The 21,979-nt window shown below is 41.1% G+C and overlaps 1 protein-coding gene across 3 annotated transcripts in view; it reads right to left on the bottom strand.

Moving 5' to 3' along the window:
- LOC106070028 (uncharacterized) overlaps positions 1-1,427 on the bottom strand; it is a 146,280-nt gene extending 144,853 nt beyond the window's left edge. For all 3 annotated transcript variants that reach the window (XM_056036181.1, XM_056036194.1, XM_056036186.1), the window contains exon 1: positions 1,212-1,427. In XM_056036181.1, coding sequence (XP_055892156.1) covers positions 1,212-1,285 — 74 coding nt within the window. In that variant the 5' untranslated portion in view covers positions 1,286-1,427. The remainder of the gene's footprint in view (positions 1-1,211) is intronic.
- Positions 1,428-21,979: the final 20,552 nt, after the last annotated feature.

Genomic DNA, 21,979 nt, shown 5'->3' with positions numbered 1-21,979 from the left:
GGTTGACTTCAAGACAGCCTGAACTAGCAACATCACAGATGTCATTGAGATATGGTGCTTTGATTCTAAGAGGAGGCAAAGCTAAATTTTTTTGATTAAAGTGGAATGACTATCAAACTATGCTATAGAAATAAAAAAAAATATTTTTCGATTAAACTATATAATAGGGTCGACATTTTTTTTTAATTACATAAAATGTATGTAGGCCTATGTTTTGTCGTATTTCAGTCGTTTTTACAAATAATTATGTTTTGAAAATATAAATAATATAAAACATTTTTAAAAACAGAAGCCTACTTAAGGGGAAAAATGAAGCGTTATAATACTTTTTTTTTTCCTTTACCTTCATTGGTTTTTTAATGCTGTCATTATTTTCTTAGCCTAAAAAAAAAATGGCTTATATTTTAATAATAATAATAATAATCTTTCTTGTCCGTAAGGAAAGTTGTCTTACAATGTGTGCATTACATCAAGTCTTGTTTCTTGATCATAAGTAATAGATCTGATACAATGCTACATGATCATGCTAGTGTATTCTTTGTTGGGACATACTTTTTAATTATTAGTATATGTCTTAATTACTTGTGTTTTGTTGAAAGCTTAGTTCAAGCTATGCGAGGGTTTTTCTGTAGCTTACTTATTTTAGCATTTTATTTTCGAGGATTGCACCTTTTTTTTTTTATAATAACATGCAAAAATAGAAAGTGTAAATGCAGTTTAAAAAAGCAACCCTATTTTGCGCTTGCTAATTAATTTACGAAAAGCCTAACAGATTATTATCAATATATGTTCACGTTAGCAGATAAAAATTAAGTAACAAGAGAATTCACCATTAATAATTTTTCATAAAGTCTAATAGGTGTAAGCTACTAAGTTATGAATGGTGAATTTCATACGACAACTACTTTTAGATTCGCCTTTGAATAGAATCAAAGCAAAGCATTCATTTTTGAATTCAAAATACACTAGTTAAAGATGGAAGTAGTATAGAACGTAGTCAAGAAAGTTATCCTTGCAAAACTTCAAGTTCATGAGTTTTTTACTTTTGTAAGCTATGTCAGTGACATTAGTGTACAGTCTCAACTTTTTTTTTTCTGCACCCATAAATGTTTCACTACAGTGAGTAAAACGTTCCCCCAAAATAAATACAATTCAAGATGTGAACGATACTTTATTAGATCTTTTTAAAAGTCAATTAATTGTCCTCTTACCGGGCATTTGTCAAAGACGCAGAAATAAGCACGCTCAGGCAAAAAGCCTTAACGATGGCTTTTGGCGCCATCATTGATGACTTTCTTCCTTTAGAAGCGGTGCATGCACGCTTGCACCTTGGTGGGCTCGATTAATACAGAAAAAGCAATAGATTAGTATAGAAATGGGTGAACAAGACTGAATAACTCCTTCGCCCTTTCTAGTGGTTACGCTATGCGCAAAAGCTTTAAATAATCCAGTTCTAAAGTCCAGATTTTGGAACTAACCAATGGTATTGATAATACGGGAATTGTTCTTTGACTCCATAAATTTTGGTTACAATAGTCTGCTTGATCTTACTTTTTTTTTCTTGAACTTTGATATATCTATGTGTGAAAAAAATTGTGGTTGGGGGGGGGGACTTAGGAAAAATAAAAGTTTAATATGACAAAGTAAAAAAGTTGGGTTCATCAAGTACTTGCGTAGTTTGTTGGTGAATGGGGTGTTCTTTGAAAAGAATTCCTTTCTTGACCAAGGCATGAACTCTGTACTTATATGTACCTTTAAAAACAGATTCAGGTCAATGAGAGGGTGAAATATTTTGTGTTTACTTTAACAATCAATAACTTAATATTTAAAAAAAAAAAAACTTTCATGCAATCATGCACAAATGAAGCGTTAGAATGATTGTTTACATTGACTGGTTCTTTAATTCCATCATTGTTTTCTTAACCTTTATTTTGTCTTATATATTTTGAGCAGAAATTAATTTAGTATTTTAAAGATTTGTTGATTTATCGTAAGTAGTACATCTGATACATTGCTACATTGCTAGTGAATTCTTTGTTAGGACATACTTATACTTTTTATTAATTAGTATTTGCATGGGCGTAGCCAGGATTTTTTTTCGGGAGGGGTTTTGGGGGGGGGGTGAATTTTTTTCTCCCTCCCCCCCCCCCCGGTGAAAAAAAATTATATCTATTTATGTGTGTGTGTGTGTGTGTGCGTACAAAATCTTTATTACATTCTGACCCTTCATTCTTTCGGAAGACGTTTATTGTGCCCTAGAATAGGTTCTTCCATGAGTTAGTGGAAAAATTGTAGATTCTCCGCCATTACTAGCAAGGGGGTCTGGGGGAGCGCTAGGAGCTCCCCCAGCGAGGGGCACTATTTCTGATATTGAAAACCAACAAAATGCATATTCTGAGGTATCTACAGTGCATCTTCCTGCTATTAAAAAGTTCTATTTCAAAAACCTAATGTGTTATTCTTACTCACTTAGATCCTCCCTCGTCGTTCGGCGCATTTGCCATCAAGCTGTTTTCATAAAATTGTAGACTCCCCGCCATTGTTAGCAAGGGGGTCTGGGGGAGCGCTAGGAGCTCCCCATCGCGTATATTCTGAGGTATCTACACTGCATTTTCCTGCTATTAAAAAGTTTTATTTCAAAAACCTAATGTGATATTCTTAATGACTTAGACCCTCCTACGCCGTTCGGAGCATTTGACGTCAAGCTGTTTCCATAAAAATCTGTCACTGGTAATGTCTGAAGCCTCTTCCCACCTACTATGAGGACCTCCATGAATGAGTGGCGTCAAGTTGTACTAGGATATCGTGCGACTCTTCTTATGCTTAATTCATTTTGTCGGAGAACATGTCCCGCAAACCTCATGCGTCGTTCTCTCACAATCTTACTAAGGGGTCGACTCCCAGTTCGGCATAGGATTTCCTTGATTTAGACCCGATCTCTATAACTGACTCCTAAAATCTGTCTTAGCCATCTTTGTTGAGCTACATTTAGTGTTTTTCGATTTCGGTAGATGACTATTCACTGCAGTTTATTAATGGAGCCCTGCCACTGGTAAAAATGTGTAACCTCTCTTGAATACGCTCTTGGAATTAAGTGACTGTAGTTTGCTTTAGATTTTTTATCGAAAAGAGAAGTTTTAACGTCAAAATCTTCTGTTGGGGGTTTTCCACCTCAAAATGCTCTCAAAACCATCTGGAGGGGTTTTAAACTTTTAAAAAAAAGCCATCTGTAGAAGAAGGGTTTAAACTCAAAACCCCCGATTGGCTTGGCTACGCTCAAATAATTTTAGTGTTTAGTTTGCTTTTTAGCACCAAACCCCTCTGAATGGGGGTTTAAACTCAAACCCCCTTTCGGCAACGTTCATAGCATTTTGAGTGCGTAATTTGCCTTTTTTCTTACACTGAAGATGTATTTAAATTTATCCTCAAACCCCACTGGAGGGGAGTTAAAACTCAAAACCCCTTTGACTACACTCATAACATTTTTAGTGTATAATTTGCTTTGTTTTTATTATTAATTTAGCCACGAACATAACATTTTGAGTGAGTAATTAGCTGCTTTTTTTTATATTAAAGAGGAGGTTTATCGTAAATTTTAGACGGGGTTTTAGAATCAAAATCTTCCTTAACTGTGCTCTTGGAATTAGGGGATTTTCGTTTGCATTTTTTTTTTTGTTTTGTTTTATAGAAGAGGGGGGGTTAACTGCAAAAACCCCAGGTAGGGGGTTTAAAACTCAAAACCCCTGGTAGGGGGTTTTAAACTCAAAACCCCTAGTAGTTTTTTTTTAACTCGAACCCCTCTGGTAGGGGTTTTAAACTCGAACCCCCCCCCCCCGGTAGGGGTTTTGAAACTCGAACCCCCCAGGTAGGGGGTTTTAAACTCAAAACCCCTTTGGTTGTGCTGGGGCAAGTGATGGTTTAGTATTAAAATCTCACCTATAATAAACAAAATCAAAGCAAAAAATCAGTCACTATTTCCGAATCCCCCCCTTCGGGGGGGGGATTTCATTTCGGGGGGGGGGGGGTTGAACCCCAACCCCCCCCTGGCTACGCCCATGAGTATTTGTTCTTATTACATTGTTCTTACTGTATTTTGTTGAAAGTTTAATTCGGGTTATGCAAGTGTTTTATGTAGCTTACTTATTTAAGCTTTTTTTTTTTTTAAAGATTACGCCTTTTTTAATAATAACAAAAAAAGTGTAAATGTAATAGAAAAAAAAAGCAAACGAAATCAGCAATTATTTAAACCTATTTTGTTCTTGCTAATCAATCTATAAAAATCATAATTGAATATTATCAATATTTAATCATCATATATGTTCGCGTTAACAGATAAAAAGTAATTGAAATCACTACAGAGGCGAAGTGAGCAAAACCTGCGCCCGGGGGAAGGTACTTTATTGGTACTCACCCCCTCACCCCCCAATTTTCCGTGAACATCACCTAGAAATATAGGCTTCGTGTGGCGCGCCCCCCCCCCTCCCCCGAGTGTGGAGGCGAACTCTATGCGTGACAAAAGATCATCGAATGTAGTGCCTTAATGAATTTAGAAATTGTTGTCTTCCTTCTAATGTTGTCATCCTTCTCAGTCTGGTTTCTGGCAGTGCGCACCTTCTGCACTATCTTGAATGGCGGTGTGCATGGCAGGGTTATAACAATATATTGACAATTTGATATGGTTTCAGAAGTTAATTTACTGCACTGTCCATATAATCTTGTCTGTGTTCCGCTAGCTTTACAATCAAAGTACTGAACTACTACTGGGAATAGTTTTTTTTTCTGCACCATTGTTACACTTCTTTTGGTCGTCAGTCTCAGGCTTAGATGGGAAAAGATGCATCTTCCGAAGGACCCAGTTGAATGCTCCATTTTCGTTCCACACACTACATTTAGTTTGCTTTTGTGTCCTATGAATATAAGGAAATATCTTCTTATCTTATATAATACAGACGTTTCTTCAAAAAAAGATGATTACGTCCTACGCGTCATGCATTTAGTCATGCATATTAACCAATGACCTAAATTCTGCCAAGTCATTTGTTTTCCTGGCTAGCTCAGGCAACCCATTCCATGCTCTAATAGCACTAGGGAAGAAGGAGCATTTGTACAAATTTGTCCTAGCATATGGAACAAGGAATGTGCATTTTGGTTTTATCAATTATTTATTTACTAGTCGACCTGCGGCGTAGCATACGCCGCTATTTTGCAGGGCCGGCCTTAGGCCACTGCAACCTATGCGACCGCAGTGGGACCCGGACTTTCATAGGACCCGCGCTAATTCAAGGTGTATAAATTATTAAATTAAACCATTTTATAACTTAAAACAGATTTCCCGCGCCCTCCTGTTGATTTACCAGGAGCTCCTGGAAATCTCCCGAAATTGCAAAATATACGAAAAAGTCCTTAAAATATACGGAAATATAGACAAAAATTGTCATTTTAGGGTGTCATTCAATATGGAAAACGCTAATCCTACGCGCGATAAATAAAAACGGCATTGTGCATTAGCTGTAATTGTGTGATCTGGTGAAAGAAGCTTCTCGCGCCTCAAACTAATGAAGAATTACTTGAGGTCAACAATTCTCAAAGATAGATTGAAACATTTGGTAATTCTTGCTATTGAGCGTGGTCTATGTAAGAAACATAATTATTATGATATACTATTTGACTTTGCTACACGCAAGGCTCGTAAAGTAATTCTGTACGTAGTAAAGAATGAATAAAATGCATAGAAGAATTTATTTTCTAATACAAACTCTTAAATTTCACTTATTATCCTCTTCCCTACCCAAACTTGGCCCCGCGAAATCCGTTTCGCATAGGGCCCCACAATGGTTAAGTCCGGCCCTGCTATTTAGTGACGGGTAATATACATAGTAGATTACTTGTTTTCTTTCCATGACTTCTTGGTCACAATGGTTAGGTCCAGCGCTGCTATTAAGAGTTTTTAAAATGTTTGTTTGTAAAATGTTTTACATGTTTCGGATGTTCCTTCAGAGTTGAAGATAGTTTACTTCCCAGTCCAAACCTCCCGCAGGACGAAGGGGGATGGGAGCGGGCAGGGTTTGAACCCGGGACTATCGATAAATCCAAACGACAGTCCAGCGCGCAAACCGTACGACCAGGCAGCCATCCGTTGTGACGGGTGAATATTACTTGTTCTCCCCCCCCCCCCTTGTTTTTTTCGTGAGGTAACTTTATCCGCAGAAATAAAAGAGTGATCTTTCCTTTACTTCTTCTTGTCCAAACTCTTGAGCCGTGAAGAGAATTATATAGAGAGAGATTATGTGATTCATTTTAAATATAGAATAAATTACAGTGTAACAAAGTATCTTTGTATTCCTTCTCTCTTTCGCTCTCTCAATCTCTCTCTCTCTCTCATTCTCTATATCAATCTCTCTCTCAGATAGATTAGTATTAGTTGTTGTTGTTTTAATTTAAAGCGCGTCTAAAAGAAAGCGGAAATGAGTAAGGCAATTGAAAAAAAAAAGTTTAGTTCTTTAAAAATACAGGAAATGCTTTTTTGTTGTTGTTGTTGTTCTACTATCTATGCTTTATATATTTATATAGAGAGAAAGAGAATGCAGACAGGATGTGACAAAATATGTAGGTCGCGGCTGAGGCTGTGTATCAACGGAAAATATAGCATTTCTCATTAACCTGCTGACTCGAAGACAAGACTTTTTATTATTATGGACTGTGGCATTTGGGGAAATACCAAAAATAAAATACAATGGTTTAATAGAAAGCTTGCGGTTTTTCCCGAATTGTGGTGGTCAGGTTGCGAATGTGTCAAAACCTTTTCTTAGCAAGCATCTAATAGGTAAAAGGAACTTGTTTACGAAATTTCATGTGAATCCGTAGGGCAAATTAAAAAAAAATATATATAATATAGATAATATAAATCTATTGGTTAAATTAATCAGCCGTTTAATGACATTAATTAATGCTTCATCCGGGTCAGTGCATCCCTTCGGAGCAATAACGTCCTTACATCATTAGAGTTATATTTGATTATGTTGTTTGTTTGTTTGTTACAGATGTTCCTATAGAATTGAAGGTTACTACTTCCTAGTGCTAATCTCCCGCAGAACGGCAGAGGATGGGAGGTGGGCAGGTTTCGAACCTGAGACCATCGAAACGACAACGCAGGGCGTTTACCACATGACCAGGCAGCCATCCTTAATTAATATTTTTGTTTGTAACATGGTGCTCAAGCTGTGTTTTTTTTTCCATACTTGTGTCCTACTAAGTTTGTCATCTCCCACTAGAATTCTATTAGTTTTCTACTCTGTGACCCTAACCTTTTTTTTTTAGTAGTGATATACTAGCTTCATTTACTGAGAACGTTTCTTGACAAGATTAACTATTAACTAAAGTTTTACTATTGAAAAGTTGACGTTCATATCTATAGTACAGACGATATGGCGTGTGCAAATAGCGTCTTATCTCAACCCCCTGACATCGAACAACGAAAGCCTCAACGATAAATAAATATAAGACATTACGCAGTTATTTGCATTGTCACTACACTCCACCTTACAACCAAGGACACATGTTAGATAATACAAAGCCGACTTTTTTTAAGGAGCTGAATGAAGAGACAACGGCTTGGTTTTGGGTAAGGGCCTATATAAAGTAAATTGTAAAAAAAAAAGTTGCATTTTTTTTCTCCTTGTAATAGTTTTATCTTTTTTTCCCAACACTATCTCCTCCTTGGCCTCTCTAATCTTAGAATTTCGGTACACATGTCTCATAATACTTGACTGCATTTCGTAGTTTCTAGATTGATGTTACTTTCACGGACTAGATGCATGGCGATTTGACGCCTGTAACAATGAACGAATTTATAATAATAACAAATTGCGGCTCAGATTTCTAACCGGACAAGACTAGTTTGTAAATGAGCTTATTAATGCTCCAAAAAGCTAAATTCAAACGGGTCGATTGTATGTGTGTGTTTCCCCTTAAGTGAAGATTGTGATAAACAAGTTGCACAGAAAAAAAAAAGTAGCCATATATAGGCTATGCAAAGAATGGGCGCAAGTGTCTGTCAGGGCCAGGTATCCTGGTGAGCATGTTATAAATGACAAATACATATTGTTAAATACATCTATTCAAACAGAATCATAAAATCTTTTACCGCCCTTATCGTGACGACATTTGCAGGGTTAGCAGCGGTATATCGTAGAAATACGAATGACTCCCTGTTGGAGCTCGGCCTCCTGTCTTGCTACGGCATGGGTAACCAGTGACCACGGATGTGATTAGATCATGCATGGGCGTAGCCGGGGGGATTTTGAGTTTAAAACTTCCTACCAGGGGGGGTTCGAGTTTAAAACCCCCTACCAGGGGGGTTCGAGTTTAAAACCCCCTACCAGGGGGGTTCGAGTTTAAAAACCCCTACCAGGGGGGCGGGGGTTCGAGTTTAAAAACCCCTACCAGGGGGGTTCGAGTTTAAAACTCCCTACCAGGGGGGGTTCGAGTTTAAAACCCCCTACCAGGGGGGTTCGAGTTTAAAACCCCCTACCAGGAGTTTTCGCAGTTAAGTTCCCCTCTACTATAACACAAAACAAACAAAAATGCAAACGACAATCCCCCAAATTTCACGAGCACAGTTAAGGAAGATTTTGATTTTTAAACCCCCTCCAAAACTTAAGATAAACCCTATCTTCAATAAAAAAAAAAAAGAAAATTACACACTCAAAATTCTATGAGAGTAGCCAAAGGGGTTTTGAGTTAACCCCCACCCCCTCTTCACTAGGGTTTGAAGCTAAAAAATACCTCTTCAATACCCGGTATAAAAAAACGCAAATTACGCGCTCAAAATGTTATGAGCGTAGCTAAATGGGTTTTGACTCTGTTTTGAATTTAAACCCCCCTTCAGCGGGGTTTGAAGCTAAAAATACCTCTTCAATATGAAAAAAAAAGCAAATTATGCACTCAAAATGTTATGAGCGTAGCTAAATGGGTTTTGACTCAATTTTGAGTTTAACCTCCACCCCTCAGCGGGGTTTGAAGGTAAAAAATACCTTTTTAATATTAAAAACAAAGCAAATTATACACTCAACATGTTATGAGTGTATTCAACGGGGTTTTGAGTTTAAACTCCCCTCCAGTGGAGTTTGAAGCTAAAAAATACATCTTCAAAAGAGAAAATTACACACTCAGAAATCTATGAGCGTAGCCTAAGTGGTTTTGAGTTTAAACCCCCCGCAAGCGGGGTTTGAAGCTAAAAAATACATCTTCAATGTAAGAAAAAAGCAAATTACGCACTCAAAATGCTATGAGCGTTGCCAAAAGGTGTTTTGAGTTTAAACCCCCCTTCAGAGTAGTTTGATGCTAAAAAATACCTCTTTAATATAAAAAAAGCAAATTACACACTAAAATTATTGGAGCGTCGCCAAAACAATTGGGGGTTTTGAGTTTAAATCCCTCTCCTACAGATGGCTTTTTTAAAAGTTTAAAACCCCTCCAGATGGTTTTGAGTTTAAAATCCCCCTACAGAGCGTTTTGAGGTGGAAAATCTCTATCTTCAATATTATTATAAAGCAAACTTGTTACTAAATTCTATGACCGTAGCTAAATGGGGTTTTGAATTTAAAAAAAAACATAACTCCAGAGATTTTTTTAGTTTAAAACCCCCAACAGATGATTTTGACGATAAAACTTCACTTTTCGATATAAAATCTAAAGCAAACTAGTCACTTAATTCCAAGAGCGTATTCAAGAGAGGTTACACATTTCTACCAGTGGCGGGGCTCAGTTAATAAAGTGCAGTGAATAGTCATCTGCCGAAATTGAAAAACACTAAATGTGGCTCAACAAAGATTGCTAAGACAGATTTTAGGAGTCAGTTATAGAGATCGGGTCTAAATCAAAGAAATCCTATGCCGAACTGGGAGTCGACCCCTTAGTAAGATTGTGACAGAACGTCGCATGAGGTTTGCGGGACATGTTCTCTGACAAAATAAATTACGCATAAGAAGAGTTGCGATGACATCCTAGTACAACTAGGCCCCACACATTCATGGAAGTCTTCAGAGCAGGTGGGAAGAGGCTTCAGACATTACCAGTGACAGATTTTTGTGGAAACAGCTTGACGGCAAATGTGCCGAACGTCGCGGGAGGGTTTAAGTCAGTAAGAATAGCAAATTAGGTTTTTGAACTTTTTATTAGCAGAAAAATGCACTGTAGATACCTCAGAAATGCATTTTGTTGGCTTTCAATATCAGAAATAGCGCTCCCCAGACCCCCTTGCTGGCAATGGCGGGGGGGGGGGGGTCTACAATTTTCCTACTAGCTCCAGGAAGAACCTATTCTAGGGCACAATAAGCGTCTTCCAAAAGAATGATAAGTCAGAATGTAATAAAGATTATATACACATACATACATACATATAAATATATTTTTTTCGCGGTGGGGGGGGGGGGGGCGGGGGGAGAAAAAAATCCCCCCCTAACCCTTCCCCCCCCCCCCCCCCCCCGAAAAAAAATCCTGGTTACTCCCATGATTAGATGATAATATATTCTAGTTCATGGATGACTTTCGGACAAAGGAATTGATGAATAGCTAATCTAACATTCCTAGCCTTTAAGAGGTCCTTCCCTTTTGTTAAGTGTCGAGAGGGCACCTGTCTCGTTATTCCTAATAGACATGAGCTATACAGTTAACTGACTAAACATTGCCTAGTAAACCTGCTTTTAATTTTTTTTTATAATTTAGTGTATCCATGCTTTTTCAAACGCGAAAATAAACGTTTTTGATCGATCATTATATAAGGATATAACCGAAAACACATTTTGATAAATACAAATAAGCTAAAAACAAGTTAAATTTTTAAAAAATGCTTTAAAAAAAAAACTCTTATACTGAGTGAAAATGCATTTATTTTTAATCCAGTACCTGTTGACGTCAAAGAAAGTTTATATTAACAGGAATTCATTTTGGAAACATTTTTATAATGTCGTATGGGGAAACCACTTCCCATCCGAAAAAATGCTTATACATATTGTTAGTTCTAAATGTCATTGTTCAAGGCAATTTTTGAAGAGAAAATCTTTTAAATACCCTACAGTCTAGAAAAACCGTTGCTCACGTGGAGTCGTTTTCCATTGCAGCCTTAGCGTAAAACAATTAGCCTTGGAAGAAAGTCTTTGCAGTATTAACTCTTCAAATGGTTAGTTTAGACGTTTAATACTGCAGTTAGAGCATGAAAACAGAACTTTTGAATGCTCCGTATTCATTATGGCTTTTTTTGCAAAACTTCTTAGCTTCATCTAACATCGAATGATGGTAAATTCAGGGCCTGATTTAGGTATGTGAAGGCCCCGGGGCAGAATTTTTGTGGAGGCCCCTACACTTTCTCGAAGGTATCTGGTCAATTGTTCGCGCGTCAATTGTTCGCGTGTCAATTGTTCACTTGGTCACTTCATCCCCGGTCACTTCATCCCCCGGTCATTTCATCCCCTGGTCATTTCATCCCCCGGTCACTTCATCCCCAATTAAATAACGTCAGGAAGTCAAGTTGTCAGCACTAGACAACCAGAACATTCACATGAAGGAAACCATTCACAGTCTTTAGCTAAAAAAGCAGTAGGGGAAATGAAAAATCTAATGGCAGAGCTGACAGCGACGCTCAGTACGAGCCAAGCGGCTATATTTCCTCGATTACCAAATCACGTGCTCATGGCTTTACCAAAATCTTCCTTGATTAAGCAAACACTTTCGAGGAAAAAACAGAAACTGAACACCGCCACCTGAGATGAACTCCTATTGAAAAATCAGAGCAGGAAGGACTAGTCCTCCCGTAGTGCTCTGGCAAGAAACTTAGCCGTCCGGCGTAGTGCCTCATAGCTACCATACAAGTCGAGAGACTGCACAGGCAAGTCCCCCCTTAGCTCGCGGAGCTGGGGACACTCGTACAAGACATGCGACACTGTTTCGACGCTCTCTCCACAGTGACGGCATCGGGAGTCAAAGTTCGTGCGGAACCGGGCAAAGTATGCCCCAATAGGACAGTGTTCCGTTCTGCACTGCGCAATAATTGACTGCTCTGACCTCCTCAGTCGCCACCATGGATCGTCGCGATCTGGGTGACGCATGCGCTGCCAGACACCACGTGCTCTGTCGGATTTCTCCCAGGACTTTAACCATTTCTCATGAATGAGTGCTCGGATTTGTACCGTTGCTTGTAAATACGTGCCTGGTGTTTCGAGGTGTGTGGCTGCCAAAGCACCCTCCCTTGCGAGGGCGTCTGCCGTTTCATTGCCCCTCACGCCGCAATGTGAAGGCGCCCACTGCATGAAAACGACAGCTCCAATAACTCGGCGGATGTTATCTGCGGCGCCGATTGCCTCTTCTATTACGGGCGACCCTCCCCCGCCGCCACCCATAGCTTGGAGACTGGAGCGAGAGTCAGTGACCAGCACCACCGTAGTGGCACTAATCTCGCGTTGGAGCATTCGGGCCCTAATGGCCTCGAACGCCCGAGTTATCCCTGTGAGTTCGGCATCCATGGAGCATGCGGCGTTCCAGTTTGTTTATTATTCTGAATTATTGATCTTTCATTGATTTAAAGTATGAGGCCATTGTCACGCGAACAATTGACACGCAAACAATTGACACGCGAACAATTGACGCGCGAACAATTGACATGGAACCTTTTCGAAAGCTTTAATAAATCCACTTTTTAACACTAATCATACATGCTCTATATTACGAGCACACTTCAAGCGGATACTTCTGAACCACAACATTGCAGCAATGATTGTCAATCGTAAGATTTAAAGCACTGTTGGTAATAAATGCGAAAAAAAAAGTCCGGAAAAAAAGTATAAGTCGATAAACTGTCAAAATTTTGAAACTTTAAAAAAACTCTTTTGTGGAGGCCCTTTCTTGTGGAGACCCCGACGCCTGCCCTTCTTTAAATACGCCCTGGGTAAATCTCTAGGTTACAGTGTAAAGCATGTAACAAAATAAAATGCCGCACTTTTCCCTGATTGACTTGAAATCATTGCCATAGTGTTCTAAAGGTGTCATCAAATCCATTTTCGGACATAAAAATGAGAGCATTCAAGTATATTCAAAGATGCATTTTATAGTTTGGATTTATAATGTAATAATTTTGCATCAAAATAAAATACTACACTGTATAATTTTGAAGTACATCTGGACTACATCTAAGTCAATTTCTATTGAAGTTCAATGATACCATTATCTTACTAAAGTAGATTTTCTGGTCCATGTAGGGCCTACATAGGCGTGGAATGTTTTCATTGTGTGATTAAATCAGGGTGTTTTAAGAATAACAAAAATAACGGTAATAGAGTTTAAAGTTAACAGAGGAACATTATTTAAAATATTTTGTTTTGTTTTTAGGTGGGAGAGGGGTGAAAAAGATCATTGTTAAAATAAATATGAGTTTTTAAGACAAGTTCGGACACGGAACAAATTCTAGGCCACAGGATACTCTGCGGGAAATATGTACAACACCGACAGAATCTCTTTTCATGTCTTTATTAATTTCAAGAAAGCTTTCGACAGAATGTGGCATGGGCACACAGGGCGACAATGAAAAAATACAATGTAAACAGCAAACTATAAAAAAAAAATCCTTTAAAAAAAGCGTATCTAGGGGAAAGAACTCCGCACTTTAAAAAACCCTATATCTCTTAATAATATAGAAGTTATTTTCCTTATTTGATATCACATCAAATAATCAACAATAATAATAATAAGTGACTAAATAGTTACTCATACCATTGATTAATGTTCTATAGGTGTCCAACAATAAATAATTTTTTAAACTTCCAACTTGATTCGAGAATAGGTGTGTGAGAAATAACGTGTTCAATTATCGAAAGGGATGAAACCCTACAAATTTAACAGTATATATGCATAACATGGGCGTAGCCAGGGGGGGGGGTTTGGGGTTCAAACCCCCCCCCCCAAAATGAAATCCCCCCCCCCCGAAGGGGGGAAGTCGGAATTTAATGACTGATTTTTTGCTTTGATTTTGTTTATTTTAGGTGAGTTTTTAATACTAAACCATCACTTGCCCCAGCACAACCAAAGGGGTTTTGAGTTTAAAACCCCCTAACAGGGGGTTTTGAGTTTAAAACCCCCTACTAGGGGGGTTCGAGTTTAAAAACCCCTACCAGGGGGTTCGAGTTTAAAACCCCTACCACAGGGGTTCGAGTTAAAAACCCCTACCAGGGGTTTTGAGTTTTAAACCCTCTACCTGGGGTTTTTGGCAGTTAACTCCCCCTCTTCTATAAAACAAAACAAAAAAAAAATTCAAACGAAAATCCCCTAATTCCAAGCGCAAAGTTAAGGAAGATTTTGATTTTAAAACCCCCTTTAAAATTTACGATAAACCCTCTCTTCAATATAAAAAAAACTAATTACGCACTCAAAATGTTATGAGCGTAGCTAAATGGGTTTTGACTCAGATTTGAGTTTAAACCCCACTTCAGCGGGGTTTGAAGGTAAAAAATACCTCTTTAATAATAAAAACATAAAAAAAATATATACTCAAAATGTTATGAGTGTAGTCAACGGGTTTTGAGTTTAAACTCCCCTCCAGTGGAGTTTAAAGGTAAACAGTACCTCTTCAATATAAATAAAAGCAAATTACTCACTCTAAAATCTATGAGCGTAGCCAAAGGGGTTTTGAGTTTAAACCCCCCGCCAGGGGGGTTTGAGTCTAAAAAATACATCTTCAGTGTAAGAAAAAAAAGCAAATTACGCACTCAAAATGCTATGAGCGTTGCCAAAAGGGGTTTTGAGTTTAAACCCCCATTCAGAGGGGTTTGATGCTAAAAATACCTCTTCAATATTAAAAAAAAAGCAAATTACACACTAAAATTATTTGAGCGTAGCCAATCCAATCGGGGGTTTTGAGTTTAAACCCCTCTTCTACAGATGGCTTTTTTTTTAAGTTTAAAACCCCTCCAGATGGTTTTGAGTTTAAGATCCCCTTACAGAGCATTTTGAGGTGGAAAACCCCCAACATATGATTTTGACGATAAAACTTCTCTTTTCGATATAAAATCTAAAGCAAAGTACAGTCACTTAATTCCAAGAGCGTATTCAAGAGAGGTTACACATTTTTTACCAGTGGCAGGGCTCCATTAATAAACTGCAGTGAATAGTCATCTGCCGAAATTGAAAAACACTAAATGTGGCTCAACAATGATGGCTAAGACAAATTTTAAGAGTCAGTTATAGAAATCGGGTCTAAATCAAGGAAATCCTATGCCGAACTGGGAGTCGACCCCTTAGTAAGATTGTGAGAGAGCAACGCATGAGGTTTGCTGGACATGTTCTCCAACAAAATGAATTACGCATAAGAAGAGTTGCAATGACATCCTAGTACAACTTAACGCCACTCATTCATTGAGGTCCTCATGGCAGGTGGGAAGAGGCTTCAGACATTACCAGTGACAGATTTTTATGGAAACAGCTTGACGTCAAATGCTCCGAACGGCGCGGGAGGGTCTATGTCAGTAAGAATAGCACATTAGGTTTTTGAAATAAAACTTTTTAATAGCAGGAAAATGCAGTGTAGATACCTCAGAATATGCATTTTGTTGGTTTTCAATATCAGAAATAGTGCTTGGCGGTGGGGCTTCGCCCCGCGCTGGGGGAGCTCCTAGCGCTCCCCCAGACCCCCTTGCTAGTAATGGCGGGGAATCTACAATTTTATGGAAACAGCTTAACAGGAAATGCGCCGAACGGCGCGGGAGGGTCTAAGTCAGTAAGAATAGCACATTAGGTTTTTGAAATAGAACTTTTTAATAGCAGGAAAATGCACTGTAGATACCTCAGAATATGCATTTTGTTGGTTTTCAATATCAGAAATAGTGCTTGGCGGCGGGGCTTCGCCCCGCGCTGGGGGAGCTCCTAGAGCTCCCCCAGACCCCCTTGCTAGTAATGGCGGGGAATCTACAATTTTTACACTAACTCATGGAAGAACCTATTCTAGGGCACAATAAACGTCTTCTGAAAGAATGAAGAGTCAGAATGTAATAAAATTATGTACACACACACACATAAATACATATAATTTTTTTTCGCGGGGGTCCCCCCCCCAAACCCCCCCCCCCCCCGAAAAAAAATCCTGGCTACGCCCATGATGCATAATAAAGGTTTAATTTCCATTGTTGGTATCAAACAAAATAATTAATTACCAGTAGTAAATTGACTAATTTTTTTATTAATGTCTTGTCTATGCCAATGAAGAAGTGCGAAGTTTCAACTTAATCTGAGAATGGGTGTGGAAGAAATAACGTGTGCAACCTTTTTACCAGACAGTCAGAGTTGATAATAAAATCATAATAATAGTAATTCAGAACCTTTACAAACAGGCCTTTAATGCGGTGTACTTTAATAATAACATAGAGGACTGGTTTAAAACCAAACTTGGAGTGAGACAAGACTGTCTACTTTCTTTTCAATATCTTCCTTGAAAGGATAATGGAAGATGCTCTCGAAGGTTACGAAGGTACTGTAAGCAGTGGTGTAGCTAGGGTATTTGATGCCCTCTGCGGCAGTTCCTTATGATGCCCTGCAAAAAAAAGTCTTAAAACAGCGAAAATAAAGTGTAGTCATTATTTAAGCATTGCTATTTCGTAAAGAATCGATGTTACAAAAAGATAATACAAGTGAATCTCACGTGCTTTCTTGCCGGCAAATTATCCACTAGGTCTTATTCAATAGATGAAATTGCCAAATAAATGACTCGTAAATTTGTCATCGTTGATTGTATTTCTTCATTAAATTAAGTTTGAAAAAAATTCGCTTGCACGTAGCCACGTTTAACTCAACACTAAAATATATATATATATGTATGTATATATATATATATATATATATATATATATATATACGAATCAAGATGGCAATATTCGGGGAATACATTTTTTATATAAAGCTCTTAAGCTAAACAGATTCTTGTTTTAGAAGTTCGGAGACTTCTGGAGAACTTGCCCTCGGCGTTCCAGTACCACCTCATCGTGGTCGCCGGGTGAACACTCCGCTCTTTTGGAGTGGCCAAGGGTACTGGTTGCTTGCCGCTGATGAATGAGCAGCCGGCAAGTGTAAAAGGAAATCAAAGGGGTTATGTCCAGCCCCCCCCCCCTGTGGGACCCCGGGGCAACGGTTAGTAAGAGACCCACGGGTTTTCCGAAAAGCGGATAGCGCTGGACACCAACTCGAGGGTTGGTCGGGTTCTCCTGGGACTCGGCTGATTCGCGGGTCTCTCTTTGGGCAAAGACTGGACTGACTGGCGCGGCCTTAGCGGGCTGCGTCGGGCGGACAGGTTGGCGTCCACGAGCTAGGCTCTATCTAGCCCGTCCCCTGTGAGGTAGTAGAGGAACGCGCTTCCCAATAAGCAGTTTCGATACTGGGGATATCGAGAAATCCTTACACAACCACTCCTCCTGTAAGCGAGCTCTTGCCATACGGAGGTGGTGACCAGTGGTGCGGACTTCCCGCACCCTAGAATTCCGGACCCTCTTGCAGGCCCTGTGTACACTACTTTCTAATCTGCAATAACTAAGGCCGCCAACGGCCTTCGACTTCTATGCAAACATGAATAATACACATCAAACCAGAAAACCCGGGTACGAGCAGACCCGAACAGGCTCCGTCGCGCGGGTAGTGGGCGGCAGGCCCGACAACGAAAAATCCTCTACTACTCGCCCCGTGGTTCCGATCCGGCGGAACCTGTCGAACCACGACAAATTAGCGAAGGTTCCCCTTCCCAGGACAAAGCCCTCTTCCCAGGCTACACTGCATTCGTTCTTCCCTCGGAAGAACGGTAGCCAAGGTGTGCCTAGCCAATCACACCAACCTGGTGATCATGTCCCGCACCAGGCCCAACCAACTATTACCACCAAAAAGGCCCAACCGACTACGACCAACGAAGCGAGGACCATCGGTCCTCCAAATCACCAACCATTACAACGGTCTGTCGCTACCAGTCCTAAAACCTTAGGGAGCGATAGACTTAGCCAGATAAAAGTACTTCAGCTCAATATATGTGGCTTAATACCTAAGATATTAGAGCTCACAAAACTCCTCCACGAGGGGGCAATAGACATCGCGCTCTTGCAGGAGACTCTGGTAGGCAAGAAACGAATTAGCCACATCAGTGGCTATACGGCTTATAAATGTAAATGCGATGAGTGCCGTGGAATTATCACATATGTAAGAAACAGCATGACAGTTTCACAAAATCCTGGCCCTCAAAGCGGGCGTACCGACGCCATCTCGCTTGATATATTCAAAGCTGGTAGAAAACTCACGGTCATTAATTGTTACAATCCGCCAAAACACGAACTTGCCATTAACCTCGGCAATAAGAATATTCTCACTAAAACTCTATTAGCTGGGGACCTAAATGCCAAGTCTCCTGCATGGGGCTATGACGCAACCGACTCCTCGGGCCAAAAAGTCCAAGAAATCATCAACACTACGAACTTATTCTGCCTACAGAATAAACATAGCCCGCCAACCCTCCTACACACTGGCAACGGGTCTCGACATTTAACTCTTATCTCCGCAGACCTAGAGGGGAAAAACACAATTAATGTGATTGAGGATGTTGGAAGCGATCATAGACCCATAGAAATTACTATTATCCTCTCAGAGGCCAGGGGTGTAGCCACTAAACGGCCCAAAAAATGGAGCTACACTAAGGCTGACTGGCCAGCGTACGGGGCGGCTGTCGACTCCGCCCTGTCGTGTATCGCGGTGGAGGAAGGGACAGTCGACACTAAATACGGCGAAATCACTGCAGCGATTTTGGGTGCGGCTAGGAAGTATATCCCGCGGACCTATCCCGGCATACGGCATATACCCGCCTGGTCCCGAGAATTAGATCGAATAGTCAGGGCCAGGGAGCGGGCGAGGCGCAGAGCACAAAAAAAGGGGACTCCCGTATGCCGCAGGGAATTCAACGCATTATGCCGGAAGGCCAGCGAGGTGGCCCAACGTGTACGGGCGGACCACTGGAGGGATGCCTGTGCCGAGCTGGATCTTCGGGATACTTCCAAAGCCTGACGTCTTCTTAGCAATCTTGAGGCCAAAGATTTGGCGCGTACAGCCACCCCATTATTGTCACCCAGTGGGGATCGAGTGGCAAAAGATAAAAAAATGACCGACTTGCTTAATAAATATTTCGCTTCGATAAGCAAGTCCGAAAAGAAGTCAGCCACGTCTATAGCCCTCAACAAGGAGCGTAAAAGACTCGAGAGGGAGTCGGATGGGTCAACGCGCCCTTCTGCCGTGCTGAGCTGGACAGAGCGATAGCTAAGTGCAAAAACAGAAAGGCTCCGGGGACAGATAAGGTTACTCCTGAGATGGTAAAACACCTCGGGGGTATTGCGAAAGACAAGCTCCTAGAGTTTGCGAATCGGACCTGGGTAGAGTCCAGACTACCCAGGGCCTGGCGCTGTGCTACCATTGTTACAATACTAAAAAAGGGCAAAGACGCGACTAACGTGGAGTCCTACAGACCCATATCCCTGACATCCACTATCGGCAAGATAGTAGAACGGATGGTCAGCGAGCGACTCGTGTGGAGCTTTGAGAGTGCCGGTATCCTAGCTCTAGAGCAGGCTGGCTTTAGGGCAGGATTGAGCCCGATCGACCAGGTCACAGTTTTCATGCAGGAGGTGGCCGATGGGTTCCAGAGGTCCGAGAGCACATATGCAGTTTTATTGACCTAATGCAGGCTTATGACCGGGTGTGGAAGCAAGGCCTTTATCTTAAGCTTAGAGCCATGGGCGTACGCGGGCGGACCTACAACTGGATAAAACAGTTCCTAACGGAGAGGAAAATACGAACACAGTTCTAGTACTCTCTAAGTGGGGAAAACACCCCAATAAAAGGGTTACCCCAGGGATCCGCCCTCTCATGTATCCTTTTCATGGCCTATCTTAATGATTTGCCCAGCTCACGCCGGTGTCGCAAACTGCTATATGCTGACGACATTGTCCTCTGGTCAACCGGGAAGAAAGCTGACCAACTACAGGCAGCATTACAAGCCGACCTCCATACCATCTCCTCGTATTGTTCAAAATGGAAGATTCAGATAAACGTTGCCAAAACGACCTGGAGCCTGTTCAGCCTGGGAATCGACATTCTTGGGGCCCCATTCGAGCTCCAACTCGGTGGGCTGCGACTCCAACGTGAAAACACGCCAAAATATCTAGGAGTCACCCTAGATAGGAAGCTCTCAATGTACTTGCACATCCAGGATGTTGAACGAAAGGCCTCGGAGAAGTTAGGGTTACTCTGAAAGCTAGCCAGAACCAAGTGGGGCGCCTAAACTGACACGCTCCGCACACTGTACACAGGGGCTGTCAGATCCAAAATGGAGTACAGCCTGCCCGTGCAGGTGTACGCAAGCAAGACGGCTCTCGAATCACTCGACCGTGTAAAGGCCCAGGCTCTCAGATTCATTTGCGGCACCTATAGAACGAGCCCAACTTCCGCTGCAGAAATTATGTCCAACAAGGCTCCTCTCAGCCTGAGGAGAGAGCGCGCCGTGCTAACGGCCCTGGAACGCTATAAAAGGGGCGAACCAGGGCTCCCGACCCATACATTAGTCACTCAGTGGAGAGTAAAAAACAGGATAAAACGGACATCATGTATGCACTGCGCGTCAAATCTGAGTGCACAAGCTGGCCTCTCCACTGACCGGGTCCCAATCCGATGGATAAGCACGTGCCCTCCCTGGAGGAGAAAGCCCATCCCTCCCATAAACTTCACTATACACCGGTTGGAGGGGGCCACAAAAAGACACACACACCCGGATTTACTAAGGAAGATGGCATTGGACACACTAAAGACCTACCCGGCCGATGCCATTTACTGTTACACAGACGGGTCGGTCATGAAGGACCCCGTAAGAGCTGGGTATGGGGCCTATATCTTTTACCTGGTGATTTTTTCTCAGACAGCATAGATAGAAGGGTTTCAGTCTTTTGACGTGTCTGGGGGGAAATGTTCCAAGACTCTGGTGCATAGAAAATGATGGAAGGACTACAGCACTGTACATTTTCAGTTTTGTAGATGTGCCTCCTGGCCATATTTGCCACCTCGGCACTGGCACGTGCAACACGGAAGTCATCATCTAGGTTGGTAGGCCTATTTACTGGGTATCTAGGAGTTGGTTTTCCGTGCTGCCTTTAGGCGCTCAGTAAACACAACTCTGCCCGAGTCGGGTGTCGAACCTCGAGCCCCCTTCTAGGTAGCCAAGCCAAGCCAAGTTCAAGCGCACTTGGCCTCTCGACCACGCCAAGTGATGTTACTTCATTGTTCAATGCACTGGTTATGGACAAGTTTATAATGGTGTACATTTGTAATTACTAATTAGTAATGGTCCAATCTCTTTTTTTGGACCAGTTGGGAGATGGGTTCTCTGGAAGAAGGTATTTCAAACGCTCAGCAAATACAACCCTGCTAGAGTCGGGATTTGAACTCAAGCCCACTTGTGAGGTGGCCAAGCTGTAACCAAGCGGTTTTAGCCTCTCAACTACACATCACTTGCTTGGAGGGAACTTGAAGTTTTTCTGTGAATAGGCAACAATAATGACAGCAAGGCTCAAGATTTATATAAGCAAGAGGGAAAAATGTGGAAAAGATTATCCGTAGAGAATCTTGGACATCATGCGTTTTCTCTTAAAGCAGTATCTGGCAATCCGTGGGCATCGCGAACGAGTTGAAGGAGAATATCCTGGAGTGAAATACTGTCCAAGTAAGATCCATTCGTGACACCCTTTTTCTTTTACATTAGGTCAGGTCTAGGTCTCGTGCTAACCAGAATTTTAACAGTAGCCAGATGGTAACGCTACTGAGTGGGTCTATCTGTGCACCTCGCAGTCTGTGACAAAGGACTAGAGTCGCCTAAGCACCTCTAAACTAAGCTAACTAATGTAGCTAGAAGAAACCAAGAAACTAACTTTAA

The sequence above is a fragment of the Biomphalaria glabrata genome, chromosome 1 (assembly GCF_947242115.1).
Source record: "Biomphalaria glabrata chromosome 1, xgBioGlab47.1, whole genome shotgun sequence".
In the NCBI taxonomy this organism is placed as follows: domain Eukaryota; kingdom Metazoa; phylum Mollusca; class Gastropoda; family Planorbidae; genus Biomphalaria; species Biomphalaria glabrata.
This window is presented reverse-complemented; position numbering and strand designations above follow the sequence as displayed.